Source organism: Medicago sativa, chromosome 5 (assembly GCF_051527215.1).
Source record: "Medicago sativa cultivar Bolivia chromosome 5, Bolivia_mono, whole genome shotgun sequence".
NCBI lineage: Eukaryota > Viridiplantae > Streptophyta > Magnoliopsida > Fabales > Fabaceae > Medicago > Medicago sativa.
Window position 1 is genome coordinate 9,963,099 of NC_140753.1, and position 18,496 is coordinate 9,981,594.

Here is an 18,496-nt window from a genome sequence, read left to right on the forward strand (position 1 = left end):
TGAGGGAAGACTTTTTATTTTACACTTCCAACTTTGATGGAAGGCGCCTCCTACTCTGAAGGAGGACTTTTGCTTCCCACTCTGAGGGAAGACTTTTTATTTTACACTTCCAACTCTGATGGAAGGCGCCTCCTACTCTGAAGGAGGACTTTTGCTTCCCACTCTGAGGGAAGACTTTTTATTTTACACTTCCAACTCTGATGGAAGGCGCCTCCTACTCTGAAGGAGGACTTTTGCTTCCCACTCTGAGGGAAGACTTTTTATTTTACACTTCCAACTCTGATGGAAGGCGCCTCCTACTCTGAAGGAGGACTTTTGCTTCCCACTCTGAGGGAAGACTTTTTATTTTACACTTCCAACTCTGATGGAAGACGCCTCCTACTCTGAAGGAGGACTTTTGCTTCCCACTCTGAGGGAAGACTTTTATTTTACACTTCCAACTCTGATGGAAGGTTAGGCGAGTTGTTGTGTCGACCCAGCCAGAGCCTTTATCAAGGTTGGCGTTGTGGGGCTCGCGGATCCTTTGGATCATCTTCATTTTTGTTTGTTGGGCGATTTTATTTGTTGAATTTTCGTGGATATTAATTGATTTGTAGAATTCCGTGGATATTGTAGTAGCGCCTGAACAAAATAACAAACAGAAAATTGCAGAGTATTTTTTAGAAAGTAGTGTTAGAAACCTGCAAAACAAATCTCAAAGGTCGAGAAAGGTTAGAATAACTCCATGTTTCATCTTCGAGTTCTAAATGGTGGGATTAATTCTTTCTACTTTTCACTTTGGCGTGTTATTTGGCGAGTTCTTTCCTTTCATTAATCATGCCTTTGGCGGGCTTGTTTTGTCTCCCAAGCTTTATTTATCTGAAATATAACAATTCTTCCATACTTCCAAAGAAATCAATATCATAAATAAAGGAGCCTTTAATCATATGCAATCATACTTAATGAGAACTAACTATTTAACTCGCTCATATTCATATGCAATCATACTTAATGAGAACTAACTATTCGTCTCTTATTGGCTCGCCCATATTTCTTACTCCTCTTCCTATTCTTCTTTCGCTTTTCTCACTCCACAACTTGCTCTTAATATTTTTCTTTCTTCTTATTAAATCTCAATTCAACTTTTGTCGCTTCTCTTAAATCGAAAACCCACTTATTCCCTTCTTAGATTTGAACTAACTCCCCCAATTCATTTTCTTGTTTTTATGCTCATCTTGAAACTGATTAGTTTTGTTATACTATCTCCAATTTGTCCTATAAAGCTGGAAATTAGTTCTTCCATCCTATTCTTCTAACGTGGGCGATTTTGTCTAATCTGGGTCTATTACTCCATTATCTATGTATCTACTAAGCAGTTAGTTCAGTTTGCAAAGTAAATGGTGCATAGAAGGGGTTCCCAGGAAAGAGAGGTGGGTCCTTGAACCTCTTAAATACCAAGGCTTTCCTTGCCAGAATCCCTCATATGTGACCTTTTAACAATACTACACTTTACTTTCTGCCACGGGGTACCTAGAGCAGTTTCAACGATTTTCCTAACGAGAATTTGTTTTATAATATAATCATAGTTTGTGATTCTATTTCTTTTCCTATCAAACTAGGACTAGCTCGCCTACTTCTCATCAATTTACTAACTCGCCTACTTCGTATTAGATTACTAACTCGCCTACTTCTTATTAAATTGGAACTAACCGCCCATTCCCCATTATTGCTTGTTGTTGTTGTTGTCGTGGACGTGGCTTTGTCATTTATCTTGTGAACTGGATGTTGGTAAAACTGATTGTATATTTCCTTGAAGTATATTGGACAATAAATTTTCTTCAAATCAAATAGCATATTTTCACAAAATATATTTTCTTAAAAAATATTAGGCAATAAATTTTATCCAAATAATATATTTTCTTAACAAATATAGAACCTGATATTCCTTTGAAAGAGAGTTGCTCCAAGGTGGGAGAATCGCTTCGAGTATGTCGTCGCCTAGAATTTGAGGCCTGATGTTGGTTTGATCTCCTTAGGCCATCATCTTTTCCAGATCGCCACTAGGTTCAGGGGCGTTTTGTGAAGCTCCAAATTTGGCCGATCCTTTGAAATTGAATGACGATAGTCTCCTGTTTTCCTGTAACCGTTGTCCATGGCGTTGTTGCTCACAAGGATCTGTGATGGTGATGAATTGATCTCCTTCCTGGTGTGGTTGTTGGTTGGATCTTTCATAGCTAAATAGATCCAATGTATGTATTTCCCCCATTTTTGCATGATCCTGTTCCAGTATCCTTGCGTGTTTGGCCAGCAGATCCTAGCTAGATGAAGGAAAATATTAGTCCTATAAATATTGTAAGAGCCATATCAATTAGTTATGGAATATCCTGAAAATGCTACATGGTTGGCGGCGTAATTAAATATTAACTGGTGTACATGGATTCATGTCATATGCATATTTCTTGCCATAAAAGTCGTAAAAGGGATTGAGAGAGTTAAGTCACATAACTTTATTTATGCATTCTTTTTATAATATAATGCTGGGATGATCCACATTCTTCGTAACCATGACACGCCAACTAATTGTTCTAAAACATATTTAAGTTTGGTCAAATATAAGCTTATTAACAGGTGTTGAATTTTGTGGGGAGAACAAGCAATTCCTTATTCCATTAAACAGGTGGACTTATGGAATCAAGAAAAAATAGATAAGTCTATAGTAAAACTATATACAAAAACATCTTCTACTGTATATCTGAATAAACCGATAGACAATTAAATAACAAATAATAGTACTAGGATAATAATGAAATCGATGCATACTAATTATGAAGTTTTTTCAAACATTAAAAAACGATAATCATGATACCAGTCCTTTGAAATCGACAAGCATGAGGGAAAACTTATCTGATTTTTGAGTTTTACGCCTTGGGATTGAACTTGCGGCTTTCTTTCTAGCGGCGGCAGCAGTACCTGTTCTTTGAGTGCAGCCCCTTCAGCTGATTTCTATTGATGAAATCGATTGAGGTTTCCAGCGGCGATATCCAGCAAAGTTAACTTTGGATCTTCATCACCAAGATGGCGTCGTGATCGGTCATCGTGGCGATTGAGAAAGTGAGAAAAAAGGGGTTTCCAAATCGCGATGAAGGATGCGATTCAGATTTCGTGTTTAGGGTTTCCAAATCACGATTTGTGATTCAAAAACGTGGTCAAGGTTAGTTTTACCTTTTCCCACAGACGGCGCCAACTGTACTTGCAAAAAGTACGGTAAGGAATACTAGGATTCTAGGGTTTAGACTGATTATTGGATGCCTTGAGAATGCTCTCAAGAGTAGTATTTATAGCCTGCTATGGGCTTGGGTTTCGGTTGCTTGGTTCCCAAGCAACAGGGGTATTTGTGTATTTTAGGTGGTTTCTAGAGGTTTCTAGAAGCTTAGAAGGGCGGTGCCTCAAGGCGAGAGCACCAAGGTCTCAAGAGCCCTTATTGAGGGCGCTTGAGCCCTTCTGGAGGTCTTAGAGCCTTTCTGGAGGGCTTCTAAGCCTTTAGGAATATTATGACGGTTCACAGCCCCCCAAGCACGAGTCTTGGGACAAGGCGAAGTGATGACAACATGGGACTGGATCTCCTAGAGATCTTTAGAAAGGTTTTGGTGGTTCAAGCGCGCTTCCATCAGATATTAGTTTGCATGCTTCTCAGTTGGATGGTGTCCATCTTTTTTGAAAGATATTTGCATTTGTCTTCAACTAATTTGGAAGGAGCATAACCTTCAGGTTTTTCACAATAAAAGAGTCATCTAACACTTAGATGGTTGATAGGGTGAAACTCCATTCTTGGTAGTGGCTTAAGGTGTACAAGCCTAATTTTTTTCTTCTTCTTTCGATTTCCATGCTTAGTGGACATATCTATATGCTTGTTTAGAATATTCCACCTTGTGATGCAGTTATTTGACTATTGTTGTTTTTCTTTTTGTTCTCTGTTTTCTTGACACTTTATATTGATTCCTTATTAGACACGTCTTATGCTTAACTTCAACTTCTTTTTTTATTTATGTATTGTTTTTGGCTTCTAAAAAAACATATACACACAAATGGTATGTCCACATTATCATCAGCACTGCCAATTTTTAGAAAAAAAAACTAGTAGAGCATGGAAAAATTGTATTCCACATGTTTGCGGTGTAACTCCCACCTCCAATTTATCTCTTTTGGATAGGGTACATATTTTTTTTTGAAGGATTTTGGACAGGGTACATAAACGTAACTTTCGCATGAATGCGATGGTGGTAGCTTGTGTTACATGTATGATACTCTCTCCGTCCCGCAATAGATGACCCATTTGAAAATGTGCAATTTTGACCTAACTTACTTTGACCGTATTTTTCTACTAATATACAAAGATAAATAATATTATAAGATGTCGTTAGATTCGTCTCGATGAGTATTTTCAAAATATCAAAATTTCATAATTTTTTCTAATATATTATTCAAGATATTTAAGCTCAAAGTTATGCATTGACATGCGTAATAAGGTCAACTGTGTCAAGTATTATGGGACGGAGGGAGTACAGAAAAGGAAAAACTGACAGGTCTACCCTACGTGTTCATCTTTTTTTTTTTTTTGTCGTAATAGAGAAATTAACCTTGCCATTTTCAGGTTCCTTTCAAGCTTTTTGAGTGAAAATTTTTACCTTTATTTTGTAGGTATATATTTGATTTTTTTTTATTTTTAATTTTTATCTTTTTGTATATAGTTCTGATGACCTTGCAATGCAATGATTATCTGATTGTACAATTCGATCCAATTAATTTAACAAATTGAACATATTCACTCTTAAACTCCACTTATGTATGAAATACATTTAAATATAGTGAACCACCAAAACCCTCCTACAGACTTAATGACCTCCAGAAGGGTCCGACCCCATGTTGGCATCACTTCGCCTTGTCCAAAGACTCGTGCTTGGGGGCTGTGAACTGTCATAATATCCCTAAAGACTTAGAATCCCTCCAGAAAGGCTCTGAGACCTCCAGGAAGGCTCTAAGACCTCTAGAAGGGCTCAAGCGTCCTCCAGAAGGGCTCCTGAGACTCTGGTGCGCTCGCCTTAAGGCACCGCCCTTTTAAGCTTCTAGAAACCTCTAGAAACCGCCTAAAATACACAAATACCCCTGTTGCTTGGAAACCAAGCAACCGAAACTCAAGCCCATAACAGGCTATAAATACTACTCTTGAGAGCATTCTTAAGGCATCTAATCATCAGTTTAAACCCTAGTATACGATTCTTAACCCTAGAATCCCTTACCGTACTTTTGCAAGTACATATAGTAATTGGATTTAAAGCAGTAAAGCACTGAAACTGCATGCCACCAATTTCCGGTCACAACATATCATTTCCAATTAATGTAGAGGTTTTGGTTGAAATTAAACAATGGAATCAATACATAGTGATTCGTAAAAAAAATTGACATGTAGCTTATTTAGGGAGATTTTGGAAGTAAATGATTTTTTTTTGGTCCATGATCCACGATGACGGCTAATAGAATTTAGACATGCATATACATGTAACAAATATATTGTTGCAACAAAATATATAGTTTTTTTTTTCTAACAAAATAATAGACATATAGTTGCATTTTGTCAAAAAAAAATAAAACAGACATATAGTTGCAAATAAAATATTGTAAAAACAAAGGACAAACCATTTTCAAGGAAATTGACATACGTGTAGTTCACTTAATCATTATTTTAATATTGTTAATAAGTGGGATTTGGTTTGGATTTGTTTATTTATGAAAACTAAATCTATTCACACCACATTTGTTTCTTTGTTTTGATATCATATTGGTAATGACTAGCAAAGAATAATCTTAGTGGGATGTGAGTAAGTAATTGAATACAAATAAATGAGTGAATGTGTGGTTCCTACACATAAATTAAGCTGCCAAAATTGTTCTCTCTAAAATGACCATTTTACTTTCGACAACAGTTAATTGTCGTTCCAACTGTAGTTTAGTGTTGTTCATATCATTCAGTTGTTTGAAAAATTGAAAAGAATATTTAAAACTAAAATTTTTCAAACTAGATTCTTTGGATTAAATTTTGTCACAATTTGGTGTGAATATTTTTGGTAGATATTTTAGAGTTGTTTTGTGTAGAATCTGAGCAAAATCTTATAAAGATTTCTATCTAGTGGGACTAGTGTTTTTTCAATAAGGACCCGTTCAACTTAATTCAATCACCTTACAATTAAGTCCAGTTTGATGGCTTGCTGAAGAAAAAAATTCCAGTCAGATGGGATAGATTGTGGAGAAATTCCTAGGTGGTCTAGGACCAAGAAATTTTCTTTGGTCACAACCAAAGAAAGAAGAGAGAGAAGAGAAAAGAGAGAGAAAATGGAAAGTATTTATTTATTTGTGAAGAGAGAGAGAAGGCAAAAACTCTATGTGTGACCAAACCAAATTTCTTGGTCCTGGTTCACACAAGAGTTTCTCTAGATTGTGACCATCTATCTCACGATACCTTTGCCATTAACTCATTACGTGCCCAAGTTTGTTTCGTCGGTTAAATTCAATGTAAGTCTATCCAAAGTCCAAACTCGTGGACAGCAACATTGGTATCATTGAATAACCTTAACACCCTCGGACCTCACTTATAATAAATAAATCAACAATTATTCACAAAGATTTAAGGTGTTTCCTCATCATTAACCAAAAGTAGTCATAATCATCATAAATCATAATTAGACGCAGCAGAATCACAATTAAAAACAACATAAAGTTATGATCTCAAAATCTCATATACATTGTCTTAAGAACTCTATGGTTCCTCAAAACAGAAATCAACAGATAAAATAAATCTCTGACACATAATTAGAGCACTGCCACTAAGACTTCAAAAGCATAATGATACACGTAGCTTGGATGAGCATGCTGAAAGAAAGTCAAAACGCATTGTCCTAACACATAAGCATAAAAAGGAGGATAAACATCAGGCCGTCCTCGGATACTCACGCCGATCAAGCGTCCTCAACATGTATGTCTACACCACGAGGATGCAGACGACCAAAAAGTCATTTGAGGGTAATAAGCATTCTCACCATTCTCATATATAAATTGCATTCTCATATGATATGTCCTCTCTCTCTCTCTCTCTCTCTCTCTCTCTCTATATATATATATATATATATATATATATATATATATAATCTCATTCAATAAATTACAAAAATGCAACGATTCTCAAATCAACATCATAAGACATAGCAAGTATTCACATCATCTATTTATCACCAAGTCGTTTATGCAAGAACATTCCAAGTTAAATCATTCATGTTATGCTAACTCATTTAATCAAAAATCAAGTTACATGCTCACATACATCCTTATTAATCCAACATGTTATTTCTATGTCAATCATCACAATATTTCAAACATAACAACATCGTTTCACTTGGAAAAAAAAATCTATTTCATTCTAAGCCATTTTCACGTTTCAAGTTCATTCCATTTCGTCTCTAAAATCACATAACCAATTCAATCCTAAGCTGGCATTAAACACATATCAATTAACTATATTCATTATTCATACAATCTCAGTCACTATTACTTTCATAGATATTTCATAGTTCATTGTAAAAGTTATACTGAAATTTCATAAAAAAACGCAGCATGACCCACGTGTATTATTTTGATCATAACTCAAGTTTTAGATGTCAGAATAGAGTCAAACAAAAAGGCAAAGAAATATAACATCCATATCTACAACTTTCATGAAGACACTTAAGGTTGAATCGATTCACATAATATGTGGAACTTGAGGTCAACCATATGGAAAAGACACCACCGCAGCCGGTGAATAGGATATTCATTAGAGCATCCGTGATGAAAAAACTTATTTTTAGGTACTTATAAATGCATATCACGCATACAGATAATTTATTTATAATCTTTTAATAGTAATATTTAATAAATACTCATCTCTCCAACTAACGTCTCATACAAATTTCTTAAACGAAACTCATTAATTATCTATCAATAACTTAATAAAATTGCATTTCAGTATTTCAATCTCAATCTATCTATTGTTACGCACTCAAAATTATTTTTCTCCAATGAAATACCTTATAGGTACCAAGTCTTAAACATGGGAGATCCTCTCATTGATGATGGTCTTGTAATGCTTTGCTTTGCGGCAAAACATTGCGACATCATCTTTAGAGTATACACATTTTCAACCATTTATTGTTTGTTTTATTCTAGTCATGAGAGCTGAACTACAACTAGACTTTTTTTTTTATTAAGAAGAATATAGGATTACAGGGAGAAATTAATTTCTCGAGTTTATGACAATCTTAACATATATTTGAGAAATTTCTTGTTTTGATTTACTAAGTTATTTTCATTTGTGCACATCCCTAACGTAGCGGTTAACACCGCTCAAACAACTCAAAATTGATAGATAGATTAGATAAATAGATTGAGGAATAATTTAGAGATGTAGGTTTTAATAATTTACTGACTAATTTGAAAAATTATGCTAACGAATAAGTCTAATAGGTGCATACATTCTATCGGGTAAAGATCCTCTCCATTTATAACTTTTTCATTTGTAGCAATTTGGAGAGAGATAGCCACAAAAAAATAAGTGGTGGGTCCTATCACTAAGTGGATCCCACCATCATTATTTTTTATGTGTCTATCCCACCTTTTTTATCGCTCATCTATCACATTATCCACACTTTTCTCATCAATTTTTCGTGTCAAAATGCACTTTTTCACCCATGTGTATAATATGTTTGTTGAAATTTTTCAACCAAACGTTTTTTTAGGAGCATTTTGAATTTTAGATTTTCAAAACTTTTTTGTATTGTGTAGAGACTAGGAACAATTTTGCATTTTTCAATGACTTCTACTCAAATATGAGGTCTCAATAGTCCATTTCGAAGGTTCCATTGTTGCTCATATGGTGCAGAAGGGAGTAAGGGTGTTTCTCATTTTGTGCCTCATCTTAAGTCGCTACACCTTTGTACTGACGAACATAAAAGTACACCGAGGAAAGTCCTTGAGAGTGATTGGAGTTTGCTTATGGATTTGGAGGTGACTTTGAGGGTGGCTTAGCAATGAATGTGTATGAGTTTCATGTCATAAGTCGTGCATGTCATCATTCTGATGATACAATTTATGTTACTGCTGAGATAAAGGGGGTTGGAAGTCACATTGTACATAGTTTAAAACCATCGAGAAAAGACTTTGATACTATTGATGTAAAGGAGGGGCTGGTTTTGGATGCAAGGTTGTTAGAGGAAGTCCTCTAAGTACATATCTTGATTTTGAAGAGTATTTCTCATAGTTGTCATCTTGCATTCTCTCATGCATTAAAAGATGTTCTTTATCAGGTGGTTGATGATCCGACATCTATAGCCCCTAGATTCGGTTGTTATTGTTTCCTATTTGCACATAACGTGTGTTCAAGCCTTAGGCTAGGTAAGATCGCAATTTTGGGAAATGACAGTCCTTCAATAACATCACATTTTGGTTTGTTTGGCTAGATGGAGAGAAACTGACAGTCACACCAAGTTGGTTGATAATGTGTTGAGCGGGTCTAGAAATGATGGCATGGTGAATGAAGGGGATTATTTTGAGGAGAAAGACAAAAAGATGGACAATGCCTTCATAGTCTTACCAATGTGAACTTCACATAAGTTTTGTAGGTGTTTTGTCATCTGGGGTATCCCCATATAATGAAGATACCACGGAAATTTTTGGGCTAAAGACGCTATATGTCACCGCCTTTTGTGTCGACCACTATGTTTTCTAAAGCTCCCCGTGTGGTTGATGTTGAGACTGTTCTCAAGAGTGCATTAAATTGTTCCCTTAAGAGACATCTTGTGGTATAGATGGTTTACAGACCCATCACTTATTAGACGTGTTGTGTGGAGAAGAGCCAGTTGTGTCAAGAGATCTTTTATGTGTCATCACTTCAGTGGTTAACTTATGGCTAGAAGGAAGATGTCCATTGAGTTTGATATAATTTGTAGCTTATGTGCCCTTGACAGCGTTGCTAAAGCCTGGCGGTGGAATACACCCTATTGTAGTAGGTAGCATTTGGAGGCATCTGATATCCAAGGTTTCTATGAAAGAAGTTGATAAACATATGACAAAATATCTCAATGACTTTCAATTTGTTGTTCGGGTTTCAGGTGGTAAATAGGCAATTTTTGCACATTGCCAACAAGATGTTGAGCCATCAACATGGATATGGTTTTGTGACTATGCTCATAATAGATTTATCGAATGTTTTAACTTGGTAGACAAGTCAATACCTTGGTGATGGACATATCATGTCAGCCACTAGAGTGTAACAAGACAACCCGTTAGGGCCACTCCTTTTTACTCTTGTGTTACACCCTCTTATTCATCAGATCAAAGATAGTTGCAAGTTTCTTCTTCATGTTTGGTATCTTGATGAAGTGACTCTTGTAGGAGATTCAAATGAGGTGGCTAAAACACTAAACATCATTCGGGAATCTAAGCCAGAATTGGACCTTGAACTGAATATTCGTAAGACTGAAAACTTTTGACCTTCAAGTGATGGTAATAAGAATCATGGGGGTTTGTTCCCTTCGGACATTGGGAGGCCGACTTTGGGGGTGAAATTTCTCGGAGGAGTAGTTAGCTGAGATAGAGGTTTTATTAGAGGTTGACCATGAAGAGAGCTTCCAAGGCTGTTGATTTAATGTATCTTCTTCCACAACTAAGAGATCCTCGTTGTGAGCTTCTTCTACTTCGATCATGCATGAGTTTCACCACACTTTTCTTTGGCATAATAAAGACGTGCCAACTGATTTACATGGAGGAAGCGACTGTGTTATTTGATAGGGAGTTGTGTGGAACGGTTGAGGACATTGTGGTTGGTGGGGGTTCTTTATTTGGGACCTTTAATGGAGGTTGACTTCTTTACCTATTAAATTTGAGGGATTGAGTTTTTCCTCATACGCTTTTGTTATGACCATAAGATAGAAGACAATTTTTGGGTGTTTGCATGCAACATATTCTCATAATTTTCTTCAGACTATCCTTATTATTGATTGGGTATTGAAAAAGGGTGATAACTTAGAGACAAAATTGTAAGTTTGTTGTTTACCGAAGTTCTTGAGTGATGGTACATTGATATTTCAGTTTATTCTAAATTGAAATCAACAAGCATATTAATTTGCTAATAATATGCCCCCGCAATTTCTTGAAGATACGCAAAAAGCTCTTTCGGTTTGGAGAACATGGCCATGTGATCAGCATCAACAATCACTCTGACATCATTAGCAGGGTTTCTTTCAATCATTGATAGCTGAAAATCATGTTTTAACACTTTGTCTTGTTGGCATACAATGTAGACTTTTGCAACAGTTCCATAGTTGTTTTGTGTGACACTTGTTTTCTCTCCTAATAGTTCTTGATCAGCAAAGCTACGAACAGGCCTTATTAAAGACATTGCAAGGGACAAGTCCTGGTTCATATATAACCATTTCAAAAAAATATATATAAGTATCATTTTTTTTTTTTAAAGGAAGTATCATATTTATTTCCCAAAGAATTTAAAAGTATATTGTAAGCATTTTTTGTGTGTCAACATAAGCCAGTATACCTCAGGTGGAGATAGTTGATACAACTTGGTTGCTAAGAATTGTGGTCCAAATAACATGGAACCATTTGGTTTATCATTAGGGCTATCATCAAACATAATCTTTGTGTCCAAGCTGGAATCCAATCTTTGTTGATACTGCAATTTGCAAAATGAAGTTATAGAACAGTAATTGATGAAGAAGAAAAAAATGGTTACTTAATTTTTTTATAGGCTAGTTTTTTTTTATCCTTTTCCAAAATTTGATTTTCTGTTTCTTTCTAAAGTTTTGATTTTAAAATTAGGGGTTATGATGTTAATTTTTTGAACTTTGCTATTTTTTCATGTGTTTGGACTTTGGATACTTTAACCCTTATATAATTTAAGGAAAGGACAAAACCACTCTTTATCTTAATTTTAAATTTCAAGTTAGAAATTTATCTATTTTTTTAAAAAAAATTCAATGTAATCTCTCTTGATCTAATCGTCAATTTCAATGCTACTGTGTGCAAAATTATTTCTGCTTTTGATTAAGATGAATTTCAGATCCCACTCCTATTTGTTTATTAGTGATCGCTTAGAAAAATCGAATACTTGCTAGCTAGCTTTGTACTAGTAAGTTTCAAGACTGGAGTTGGGTTGGGAATAGGCTGTAGAGAATTAGGTTTTTAAAGCCTAATTCTGGTTGTGTCAAAAAATTTCAAGCCAATGAAAGATTTGTTCTCTGTCATATATTTATTTTTAAGTCTAATTTTGACATTCTTGAAAGTTTTTTTGTGAAGGGACATTCTTGAAAGTTGTATGTAACTTTTTTTTTTTTTGAATAAAAGTTGTATGTAACTTGTTAGCTCATTTAAAAATCTATTTTATATGAATATGGTTAAATAAGTAATATAACATACCTTTAAGGATTAAATAAGTGTTTTTAGTTTCTCTAAAAAATTCTTTAAACAATAGTCTTTTAAATATTTTAAGTGAGTAAATTTAGTCCCAGCTATTAAAGCTTTCACATGTGTTATTGTATAGGGATAAAAAAAAGTCTTTTAAATATTTTGAGTGAGTAAATTTAGTCCCAGCTATTAAAGCTTTCACATGTGTTATTGTATAGGGATAAAAAAAATTATGTTAAAAGTCAATTTTTTTTATCCATGCAGTTAAATTTTTAGCTCCTATAAACATACCATCTTTTTATTTTTACTCGTTAGTCATGTTTAACTTATTTTAATAACGAATACCAAATTTGATAAAAAAAAATTTTGGATATAACTGTTCGAAGAAAAAGTTTAGAAAGACTGAAAACCAAAGATTGTATACTTACGGAGCTTAAAAACTTATTTAATTATGTCTTTAAATATACTAACAAGCTGAAAGATCAATGAAATTATGTTGCTTTTGTATATTTGACATGATGTTTTAAAATATTTAACATATATCACATTTCTTTTTTGGCTAACCTATTATAATTATGATCTTTTACCATCAAGAGGTGTCCCAAGGTATTCATATAGCTTACCCTTTGTATCCGTCATGAGACTAATTCTCGAATCGGCAATGAGACATCTAGTTTTTCTATTTATCAAAGCTGAGCTACCTCAACATATCATATTTCGATTCTAGTTTATAACGATGTACTTTAATTCTGACCTGATTTGAAGTTGGCATAGACTATATCATAAACCTCTATCGGTCGGTTTGGTTAATTCCTATCCATAATCTTTATTGTATTTTAGCTAAGGAGCATTCTTTAGATTACTAAAAAAATGAAAATTGTAAAAAGAATTATTTATACTCCCAGCTAGATTATTTTTGAAACTTTTATTTTTTAGTCTTATTCACTTGATTAGCCACATATGCTACGTTATTATGACTTATGTCTTATTCACTAGATTAGCCACATATGTATGCATCATGCTTATGTTCCCAAATTTGATGATAGCTATGAAATATGGGAAAAACACAAAACAGCAATAATTTAGTACCTCTTGGAGAAGAGTCAAGAAGCTTAGATCAGGAGAAGGCATGAAAGCTGCAACAAATACAGCAGCTGCAATTTTGTTAGGAAATAATTCCATGGCCACAGATATACACATCCCACCTAAGCTATGACCCACTAGGATAACTCTCTGGTCTTGTGGCAGTGACCTTAGAAATTCAATCAACGGTTCACAATAATCTGTGACAGAATCCAGCTCATGCACTTGCTTTGGATGGATTCCAGAAGCAGCCATGTCTAGGGTTGTGACTTCGTGTCCAGCAGATTTCAACAGAGCAATAATCTTGTACCAACACCATGCCCCATGGCAAGCTCCATGAACCAACACGAAATGTCTTGTATCCATCTAACTTTCCTAGTCCCTCCTGCTATGTTTATGTTATGTTGCCTTTTGCACATATTTATAATATAAAATAAAATAAAATATAACAGGGGACGTCGCTATCAAATTGAAGGTCTGCTCTAATATTAAAAATAGATACGTAATATAAGTGAGAAGATTCATAAATTCATTTAAAAATTTGCGATAAAAATATAATGTCTTGTTCAGCTATATGATTCTTGACACAGTGTAGAGGATTTCCTAGACTCCACTCATAATCCAACAATATACAATGATGATAACAATAATAATCTGGTCCATCGAAACTTCTTGATTCATCCGCAATTTTCTTGTGTAGTGGCTTCTGTGCTATTTTCCTCTTCTAGAAAAAACATTATACAAGTTATAATTGCTCTCCCCTAAAAAGAAAAGGTTATAATGATATTATTATTATTATTGATCATTATATTCAAAGTCTATGTTATTATCATGTTACATTTGTAATTAAAATTTTCCATCCACATCTTTTGATTAATATATAGTTTTGGAGTACTCTTTTTCTTTGTTATAGATAGGATCATTTACTCATTTATATGGATACTGTGACGATTTTTCTACCAGTTTAATGATTAATAGTTTTATGATTTAATCTAATTCTTCTTTTCATAAAAGAGATTAGCTAAAAAAATATATTTACACAAATGGTCCCTTCATAGAAATCCGATAAAATGGAAACGATACCAAGAAAATTAGCATAACCTTACCCAAAGATGACACGTACAAATCTAAAAATTGATTATTCAAATCTATTTATCAATAAGTACTCAGGATTTATTTTTCAAAAAAGCATAAAATTAGTTAATGCTTTGGATCCGTAGCCGGCATGCCGCTTGCCCACCTCGCTACAGATGAGACATTAACAACGACAATGCTGTAACAAAGCAGCCATGTATAAATATAAAAAAAAAATGGTTAAATATATTTTTTTTTCCTATAAAATGATGATTTTCTAAGTGTAATTTATACTTCATTTTATTGTTTTTAGTCTTTAAAAAAAACTTATGCATGTTGTTAAATCAACATGTATTTTTGAAAGATTTTTTTTAAGTATGCTTAGAATATTGTAAAAAGTTCATCCATAAAGAATGAGCTCAAAATTTGATTATGTCCAGATTTTTCATTACTTTTATTTTGATTTTTTTACGTTTCAAAAATTATATTTAATTCATCTCATATTAAAAAATTCTTAATTTTTAGTAATTGAACTTTTTATAATGTTTCAAACTTGTTTGAAAAAATTCAAGAGAATAAAGATAACTAAACAATTTAGTTTTTTTTTTTTTGACAAACTAAACAATTTAGTTTTAACAGGTAGTAAAATTACAAACATGAAAATATTGTAGGGACTGGAAAAACAATAAAAATTAAATAACGATTAAACTTTGAAAGTTTCAATTTTAGGGAGTAAGAACATATTTAACCATATAAAAATTGAAATAGGAGATTTCGATTTTTATTTTTTCGACTAAAAACAATTATATTCATTGATTTAAATCGGTAGAGTGCATCAAAATCAAACACAAATGCAACATCACTAAAAACAAAAATGATGACTTTGCGAGCAAACTCACAATATCTGAGTTAATAACATATAAAACGACAAAATGTTTTACACATAATGTGACAAAATTAAAATGACTGGAATATCATGTCTCTGAATCTGCAACGTTGACGACCAAGTCAATTGATTGAAATTGATTTCTCAATCTGAACCAAACGAACACCATATCAAGATAGAAAAACAACCAACACCACACCAATACGGCGAACAAAGCAATGCCGCATTTATACAACGAAATCACAAAACAAAACCTAGATTTGTGTGAAAATCACTTATTTAGATTAATAGAGAAAAGAAAAAAAATATATGAAGATGAGTGATTTCGAGTCAAAAAATAACCCAAAACCACCATCTCAATGAAGAAAATGGAAGAAAGATGAACAAAACTTGGGCCGACTATTTTTTGGAGAGATACTAAATGAAAGAGAGATTTCTATTTTATGAGTCTCGCTAACCGGTGTCTCTAGGGCAATGATTAAGGAATCTATAAATATAAAATTTGTCTAGAAAATACATTTTAACTTTTGATTAAGTAATAAAGATGATTCCACATCACAATACTTATTTAAGAAAAACTAAAATTTAAGTCGCAATATAGTATAGAAGATGTAAGATACTAAAAATAATTGTAACTTATTTTTGTCACAAAAGATGAAGGAGAACACATCTTTTAATTTTTGCTTTAGAATTGTTCACTCTTGAGTAAAAAAGAAACATGTACCGTTACTTGATCATTTAAAAAAAATTGTTGAAAGAAGATCATTTCAAACTTAGGATTTTGTTTTTGAACATAATAATAATAATAATAATAATAATAATAATAATAATAATAATAATAATAATAATAATAATAATAATAATAATAATAATAATAATAATAATAATAATAATAATAATAACAATAACAATATTGCATAGTTTTTTTTTTCTTCTTTAACGTGGTAATAGATAATAGATACTTGAAGTAAAGTGACCATATTTTTGTATCAAGCATGAATTTGCTAGATGTTAAAAGTTTAAAATATATATGTATTGCAATAGTCTCACTCGTTGAAAATGACGGAAACAAATATACACAATGAATCATAAAAGTTTGAGAAATTTACTATTCTTTTTCTGCTACACATACATTCCTCCCAAAATGAAATTTCACACGCCCATTTACATAAGGGGTTGTACATACGACGTCTATATAAGTAACATAATCTATTTAAGTATAAGTAACATATATAACCGCTTTTTATCATTGTGGAATTGAAAGGTTGACACTCAAAGTAAGCACACAATAAAATATTAAAAGAGTCCCTAAAAAAAATAAAACATGAAAAGGGGCGCTCCATTTCATCTTTGATAACAACTTTTATAGGGGAAGGCAGAATGGGCATAGAAATGATCCTGCAAGAATGGCATTTGTACAATTACAAAGTGTAACCGAGACATATGAAATGAAAGGCAGTTATTTTGTAACATACAATGACAAAGCATGTCAACTAATATGTAACGAAATTACATAAGGGATGTGGGAGGGCGAAATTGGAAAGAGGTGGCCAAAATTAGAGGGCGAAATAGTCATTTTAGATAATTAGGGTTGAGAATAGGGTTTGCACACTATTCTCCATTTTTTTAGATAGATAGATAGGTATTTTGTCACTTTTGGAACATTTTCCTCGCACAGTAGAAACTCTTTGAATTAATACTCGGTAAATTAATAAACTCTCTAAAATAATAAATTTGTCCGGTCCCGACTTGGGCCAATGTAAAAAATTGAAAAACTCGATAAAATAATAAGATAATAATTTTTCGGGAGATCCCTTTATAATTTTCGGTCCCAAGAAAATCATAAATTAATAATTCATAGAAACTGAAAAAAATATATTAAGAATACATTGAACACATTTGTTCCTCTTGTTTACATTTACTGTACTTCAAAAGTCATTATTGATTTCCAATGCATATGAACACAGTAGTTACTAATTTATGTTGAGTCACAAGGTTCGCTGCAACGTAATTCTAAGAGGCATAGACTAATTTGCCTTTTTGTTTAGTATGTACAATATAATTACTTAAAAATTCTTTAAATTAATAATTATTAATTTATCGATAAATTAATAACTCTCTAAATTAATAAATTTCTCCGGTCCTGACATTATTAATTTATAGGGTTTTAACTGTATTTTTATTGAAACACATCGGGGAGCGATTGCGATTGTGCGATTGCAACTTGGTGCCGTAATCATATTTCTCTCCTAGGATTTCAATTTCCTAGTGAGAAGTCTCTCTCCTTTTGTGAGAAGTTTATCGTATTTCTGCTCTTTCTTTCTGTTACAGTGACAAAAGCGATTGCGATACAGGAAAGCGATATCACCTCAAATTCCAATCGGTGTCGTAATCTTGCGATTGTGCGATTGCAACTTAGAGACAAAAGCGATTGCGATACAGGAAAGTGATATCATCTCAAATTCCAATCGGTGTCGTACTCGTTTTCTCTCCATGGAGCATCTCAGAATTGAAGGTGAAGAGGAGGAACTGGAAATTCAATTCGACGAGAGTCAAGCATCGATTGAAGCCGTTGAAGGGTCGTATGTTCTGGTAGGACGCTTTCTCACAGACCGCCCTGTCCGATCCTATATGATGAAGGAAAAGATCGCTGAATTTTGGCGCCCAGTTTGTCAGATGTCAATTAAGGAGGTCGACCCTAATCTCTACTTCTTCCAATTTTTCCATCCTCGAGACATGGAACGCGTTCTCAAAAAAGGACCGTGGTCTTTCGATGGTCACACCCTTATCCTATGGCTTCTGCAACAAGGGAACACGCCACAATCTGTCCCTCTCAATCACATCCCTTTCTGGGTACAAGTTCATGATGTTCCGGCTGGCTGTATGTCTCAAACAGCAGGTAAACAACTTGGGAATTTTATTGGTGAATATATGGAGTATGATGAGAAGAAAAATTCCAATTTCCTTGCCACT

The 18,496-nt window shown here is 33.5% G+C and overlaps 1 protein-coding gene across 1 annotated transcript; it reads right to left on the minus strand.

Annotated features, from left to right (window-relative positions):
- Positions 1-11,085: 11,085 nt before the first annotated feature.
- On the minus strand, positions 11,086-13,956 carry LOC146919861 (methyl jasmonate esterase 1-like). Its single transcript, XM_085713261.1, has 3 exons — positions 13,570-13,956; positions 11,615-11,749; positions 11,086-11,476 (listed from the first exon to the last, which is right to left on the minus strand). Exons 1-3 carry the CDS (start codon positions 13,927-13,929, stop codon positions 11,189-11,191), a joined length of 783 nt encoding a protein of 260 aa, XP_085569387.1. The 5' UTR covers positions 13,930-13,956; the 3' UTR covers positions 11,086-11,188.
- Between the last annotated feature and the right edge of the window lie 4,540 nt (positions 13,957-18,496).